Source organism: Embiotoca jacksoni, unplaced genomic scaffold, assembly GCF_022577435.1.
Source record: "Embiotoca jacksoni isolate LCO1_2020_lvr unplaced genomic scaffold, fEmbJac1.0.p SCAF_70, whole genome shotgun sequence".
Classification (NCBI taxonomy): domain Eukaryota; kingdom Metazoa; phylum Chordata; class Actinopteri; family Embiotocidae; genus Embiotoca; species Embiotoca jacksoni.
The window spans coordinates 958054-965553 of NW_027185426.1; the positions used below are offsets into that span (position 1 = coordinate 958054).

At 39.5% G+C, this 7500-nt stretch overlaps 2 protein-coding genes across 2 annotated transcripts in view; one reads left to right on the top strand and one right to left on the bottom strand.

Annotated features, from left to right (window-relative positions):
• Positions 1 to 3992, top strand: part of dnph1 (2'-deoxynucleoside 5'-phosphate N-hydrolase 1) — a 4302-nt gene extending 310 nt beyond the window's left edge. Inside the window, exons 2-4 of the mRNA XM_069177172.1 lie at positions 879 to 950; positions 1032 to 1142; positions 3702 to 3992. Coding sequence (XP_069033273.1) covers positions 879 to 950; positions 1032 to 1142; positions 3702 to 3820 — 302 coding nt within the window. The 3' untranslated portion in view covers positions 3821 to 3992. The remainder of the gene's footprint in view (positions 1 to 878; positions 951 to 1031; positions 1143 to 3701) is intronic.
• Positions 3993 to 4887: 895 nt separating this feature from the next.
• Positions 4888 to 7500, bottom strand: part of tjap1 (tight junction associated protein 1 (peripheral)) — a 16106-nt gene continuing 13493 nt past the window's right edge. The window contains 1 exon segment of the mRNA XM_069177197.1: positions 4888 to 7500. This exon segment is cut by the window's right edge and continues 3205 nt beyond it. The gene's annotated coding sequence lies outside the window, so the exon portion shown is untranslated.

Sequence of the window (7500 nt, forward strand, 5' to 3'; positions counted from 1 at the left end):
TCTTCAAACAAACTACAGACTGTAAATAAACACAAAAGCAGCACTGATGCATTATGGGTCCTCGGACGCCCAGCAGGGGGCAGCAGAGCTACAGCAGAACAGCGCTGCAGGAAACAGTTCTTCACAGGAACTGTTTAGTAGTCCGAAGTAGTTTCTTACCTGTTCAGGGGGACCGCAGCGTATCCCATCATGCACCGGGACCGGACATGGAGGATGTAGTTGACAGAAACATGGTGCAAAAGATAAAAACTGCTGATAAAAACGGGTTTCCACAGGTTATCACCCGTTTACCACCTGGTTACCGTGGGCGACCAGAGGTGACCGTGGATTACCACGTGTTACCAGGGGCTACATGGGGTTTGAAGTTTAACTTGTTTCTGAAGGATGAAGAAGAAGAGGATGAAGGAGCAAGCTGCGTGCTGATTGGCCAGGTGTTTGAGTGATGTGCTTATGGGCAGCACGGTGGTGCAGCGGTTAGCACTGTCGCCTCACAGCAAAAAGGTTCTGGGTTCGAATCCGGTCCTGGGCCTTTCTGTGTGGAGTTTGCATGTTCTCCCTGTGCTTGCGTGGGTTCTCTCCGGGTTCTCCGGCTTCCTCCCATCATCCAAAAACATGCACCTCAGGTCAGGTTACCTGGCGCCGCCCTAGTGGCAGCCTGCTGCAGCATCTCCCCCCTGAGCCCCCCCCTGAGGCCCCCCCCCTGAGAGGCCCCCCCTGAGAGCCCCCCCCCCCTGAGCCCCCCCCTGAGCCCCCCCCTGAGAGCCCCCCTGCTGTGGTGAAGACATGTCCCCTCGGGGATTAATAAAGTGAAGGAAAAATTTTTTTAAAAAATTAAAAAAAAAAAAATGTCACTGAGCTGCTGTGCTGTGATTGGACAGGAGAGAACGCCACGGCGACCGGAGACCGAGCCATTCATGACCGAGATGTGGACTGGCTGCAGCAGGCTGATGGTGAGAACTGATCACTTTATTGATTACCCTGAGCTGACCTCTGACCTCGGTGTGTGACCTCTGACCTCGGTGTGTTGGCAGTGATCGTAGCCGAGGTGACGCAGCCATCTCTGGGCGTCGGCTACGAGCTCGGCCGCGCCGTCGACATGAAGAAGAAGATCTTCTGTCTGTTCAGACCATCGTCTGGACGCAGTGAGGACACTTCCTGCTTCCTTCCTTCCTGCTTCCTTCCCCTTTCATTCCTGCTTTCTTCCCATTTCCCCGTTGATTGTTAATCAGAACATATTGATTGTTAATCAGAACATATTGATTGTTAATCAGAACATATTGATTATTAATCAGAACATATTGATTATTAATCAGAACATAGTGATTGTTAATCAGAACATAGTGATTATTAATCAGAACATATTGATTATTAATCAGAACATATTGATTATTAATCGGAACATATTATTGATTGTTAATCGGAACATATTGATTATTAATCAGAACGTATTGATTGTTAATCGGAACATATTGATTGTTAATCAGAACATATTGATTATTAATCAGAACATATTGATTATTAATCAGGACATATTGATTATTAATCAGAACATATTGATTATTAATCAGGACATATTGATTATTAATCGGAACATATTGATTGTTAATCAGAACATATTGATTATTAATCGGAACATATTATTGATTGTTAATCGGAACATATTGATTATTAATCAGAACGTATTGATTGTTAATCGGAACATATTGATTGTTAATCAGAACATATTGATTATTAATCAGAACGTATTGATTGTTAATCAGAACATATTGATTGTTAATCAGGACATATTGATTATTAATCAGAACATATTGATTGTTAATCGGAACATATTGATTATTAATCAGGACATATCGATTATTAATCAGAACATATTATTAATCAGAACATAGTGATTGTTAATCAGAACATATTGATTATTAATCAGAACATATTGATTATTAATCAGGGCATATTGATTGTTAATCAGAACATATTGATTGTTAATCAGAACATATTGATTATTAATCGGAACATATTGATTGTTAATCAGAACATATTGATTATTAATCGGAACATATTATTGATTGTTAATCAGAACATATTGATTATTAATCAGAACGTATTGATTGTTAATCGGAACATATTGATTGTTAATCAGAACATATTGATTATTAATCAGAACGTATTGATTGTTAATCAGAACATATTGATTGTTAATCAGGACATATTGATTATTAATCAGAACATATTGATTGTTAATCGGAACATATTGATTATTAATCAGGACATATCGATTATTAATCAGAACATATTATTAATCAGAACATAGTGATTGTTAATCAGAACATATTGATTATTAATCAGAACATATTGATTGTTAATCAGAACATATTGATTGTTAATCAGGGCATATTGATTGTTAATCGGAACATATTGATTGTTAATCAGAACATATTGATTGTTAATCAGGGTATATTGATTATTAATCGGAACATATTGATTGTTAATCGGAACATATTGATTGTTAATCGGAACATATTGATTATTAATCAGAACATATTGATTATTAATCAGAACATATTGATTGTTAATCAGAACATATTGATTATTAATCAGAACATATTATTGATTGTTAATCAGAACATAGTGATTGTTAATCAGAACATATTGATTATTAATCAGGGCATATTGATTATTAATCAGAACATATTGATTATTAATCAGAACATATTGATTATTAATCAGGGCATACTGATTGTTAATCAGGGCATATTGATTATTAATCGGAACATATTGATTGTTAATCGGAACATATTGATTGTTAATCAGAACATATTGATTATTAATCGGAACATATTATTGATTGTTAATCAGAACATATTGATTATTAATCAGAACGTATTGATTGTTAATCGGAACATATTGATTGTTAATCGGAACATATTATTGATTGTTAATCAGAACATATTGATTGTTAATCAGAACATATTGATTGCTAATCAGGACATATTGATTATTAATCAGAACATATTGATTGTTAATCAGAACATATTGATTATTAATCGGAACATATTATTGATTGTTAATCAGAACATATTGATTATTAATCAGAACGTATTGATTGTTAATCGGAACATATTGATTGTTAATCGGAACATATTATTGATTGTTAATCAGAACATATTGATTGTTAATCAGAACATATTGATTGTTAATCAGAACATATTGATTATTAATCAGGGCATATTGATTGTTAATCGGAACATATTGATTGTTAATCAGAACATATTATTAATCAGAACATAGTGATTGTTAATCAGAACATATTGATTATTAATCAGAACATATTGATTATTAATCAGGGCATATTGATTGTTAATCAGAACATATTGATTGTTAATCAGGGCATATTGATTGTTAATCGGAACATATTGATTGTTAATCAGAACATATTATTAATCAGAACATAGTGATTATTAATCAGGGCATATTGATTGTTAATCAGAACATATTGATTATTAATCAGAACATATTGATTGTTAATCGGAACATATTGATTGTTAATCAGAACATATTGATTATTAATCGGAACATATTATTGATTGTTAATCAGAACATATTGATTATTAATCGGAACATATTATTGATTATTAATCAGAACATATTGATCGTGTTGATTGTTAACCTGCAGATGACATCACTTCCTGTCTCTCTCTGAGCAGCTCTGTCGGCAATGATCCGAGGAGCGGCGGACGGTGATCGGGTCGTGGTGTCGGATTACAGCGACGAGGTCCTGGAGACGGTTCTGGAAGAGTTCTTCAGCAAACTGAACAGAACCTGAAGAACAAACAACAGATTGACTTAAAAAAAATATCAGCTGATCGTTCATCTTCCAGCTAGTACCGGCAGCCGGTCGGTCCGGTTCATGTCCGACCGCTCGGAACCGGTCCGGTTCTGTTCTGAATGATTCTGTGAAGCTGAAGAATTTAAAAACATTAAAAAACTTCTCTGCAGTTTGATGAAGACTTTGTTTGGTTCTCTTCGGTTCCAGCAGAACATCCTAAGTTCTCCTCGTTCTTGGACCTCCAGAACGTGAAGGAACGTCTGTCGTGTTGTTTACTAATAAACAGGAAGTGTCGAGTCCTCAGAACGTCTGAACGACGAGAAACAGCCGAACACGTTTTACTCACACATGGCGAAAAATTAGATTAAAATTATTTTAATTATGAATTAGATTTTAATTTAGATTTAAATTATAAAAATGTTGTAATTAGATTTAAATGACAAACTGTTTTTTTTTTTTTCCATCAGTCAACAACTTGTAACAACTAACTGAATCTTCCCATTCAGATGTGATCGCAGCTTTTATATCAATAAACTTTATTCGTAGCGCTGCCTTAAAAAACAAAAAATAGAAACTTTACAAAAATAACAAAAGGAAGTTTAAAACAATAATAAAATAGTTGATAATTAGACATTTGTAGAACTTAAAAAGAATCGTTTCCTGTAAAAACCTTTCAAGAAAAACACTTAATTTGAAAATACTCGTGGACGCTGTGACATCCAAAGTTTCCACCTGCAAGTGAACGCAGCATAACCTGAAAATATCTATTCTGAATAATCAATAAAGTTTGAGTTCTGCAGTGAGGAAGAACAACCTTCAGGAACGGAAGGATTCAGGTTGTCTGCAGGTCCTCGGGGGCCCAGCAGGGGGCAGCAGAGCTCCAGCAGGGGGCAGCAGAGCTCCAGGAAACAGTTCCACATCCATCAGGAGGTTCTTCACAGGAACTGTTTATGTAGTCGCAAGTAGTTTCTTACCTGTTCAGGGAGACCGCAGCGTATCCCATCATGCACCGGGACCGGACTTCCTATGAACTGGTTTTCTGATCCAGAACAAAGAGGCGGAGCTACATTTAAAATATTTTATTTGTTTTTAAAATATCAGTTTACAAATTGAGAAAATAAAATCATTAGTAGAGTTTTAACAGTCTCTTTTTTTTTCCCTACAGGAAGTGAAACAAAAACAAACAGCAGGGTGAGAAAACAGTTCAGCTGAACCGTAAAGCACCGCGGCCGGGGTCAGAGGTCAACCGCCTCCGAGACAGCACCTGTGGGTGGAGTGGGGGGAGGGGGGGAGGGGCGGGGCTACAGTCCTTAAAAACAAACTGGTCCTCAGGTGAGTCCACGTCCTCCGAGAGGACTCCGCCCCCCCGGCGGCCATGACGCAGATTCAGCTTCAGTTCTGAGGATCCGAAAAACACCAACGAGAGTCCTGATGAGGCCGTCGGACGTTCAGCCGTCGGACCGAGACGCGTTCACTTCTTCAGCTCCGAAAAGAAAAGATCTGGATTTCTGAAACGTTTGACGTTGAGATGACGCAGGAAACAAACAAACAAAAACAAACAATAAAACGTGGACGATTCAGTGAGATACTGAAACTTCCAGAAAGATCGCGACTTGTTCGTGAACACGTGTTTGTTTTCAGCACTGAAGAAGAAAACTCGCCTTCGCAGCGAGTTGAAGAAATCAGATCGTCCAGAAACGTCAGAGAAAAAAGAACCGACACGAAGTTTCAACCTCCGGATCGGGTCCAGTACAGACTGCTGCTCGGATGAACTGCATGTTGCAGTGATGCATGCTGGGACATTGAACTGCTATAAACAGGAAGTAGCTTTAACTGTCAATGTAACATCTTATTATTCCACTTCCTGTTTCTTTTAGGGGAGGCTATCTCTTATTGTGAAAGGATGTCAGGAAGTAAACAAACTATTTCATTGTTGTGATTGATGGCAGATCAACATCATCAATATGACTTTCAGCTGTTCAGCATGGTCTGTTGTTAAACAGGAAGTGATGAAGAGGAGGATGAAGAGGAGGAGGAGGAGGATGATTATGTAGAGGAAGAGGAAGATGTAATGGAAGATGAAGAGGAGGAGGAGGATGTAGAGAAAGAGGAAGATGAAGATGTAGAGGAAGATGTGACCTTGGCTGATTCAATATCTCCAATTATATTCATGAAGAAGAAAGAATCATTAAAGATGCACGAAGGCTGACGTAAAATCTATTTATACCCAGAGTACATCACACTAAGACACACACACACACACTAAGACACACACACACACTAAGACACACACACACACTAAGACACACACACACACTAAGACACACACACACACACACACACACACACACACACTAAGACACACACACACACACACACACACACTAAGACACACACACACACACACACACACACACACACTAAGACACACACACACACACTAAGACACACACACACACTAAGACACACACACACACGCACACTAAGACACACACACACACACTAAGACACACACACACACGCACACTAAGACACACACACACACACACACACACTAAGACACACACACACACTAAGACACACACACACACGCACACTAAGACACACACACACACACTAAGACACACACACACACTAAGACACACACACACTAAGACACACACACACACACACTAAGACACACACACACACTAAGACACACACACACACGCACACTAAGACACACACACACACGCACACTAAGACACACACGCACACGCACACACACGCACACTAAGACACACACACACACACACACACTAAGACACACACACACACACACACACTAAGACACACACACACACACACACACACACTAAGACACACACACACACACACACACACACACACACGCACACTAAGACACACACACACACACACACTAAGACACACACACACACACACCAAGACACACACACACACACACACACACACACACACACTAAGACACACACACACACACACACACACGCACACTAAGACACACACACACACACACTAAGACACACACCAAGACACACACCAAGACACACACACACACACACACTAAGACACACACACACACACACTAAGACACACACACACACACACACACACACACACACGCACACACACCAAGACACACACACACACACACTAAGACACACACACACACACACTAAGACACACACACACACACACACTAAGACACACACACACACACACACACACACACACTAAGACACACACACTAAGACACACACACTAAGACACACACAAAGACACACACAAAGACACACACTAAGACACACACTAAGACACACACACACTAAGACACACACAAAGACACACACACACACACACTAAGACACACACAAAGACACACACACACACACACTAAGACACACACAAAGACACACACACACACACACTAAGACACACACAAAGACACACACACACACACACTAAGACACACACTCTCAGGTCAGACTTCCTGAACATCTGATGATTTGTATGAAATATTAAACACTCGTTCGTTCTGCCACGACTGAGACGGAAAAAAGTGAATAATTTAACAGCAGCTGATAGCTACGGGGGGAGGGGGATGAGGGGGGAGGGGGGAGGTTCTACACTCAGTGCCCCGGCATGCAGCAGAACTG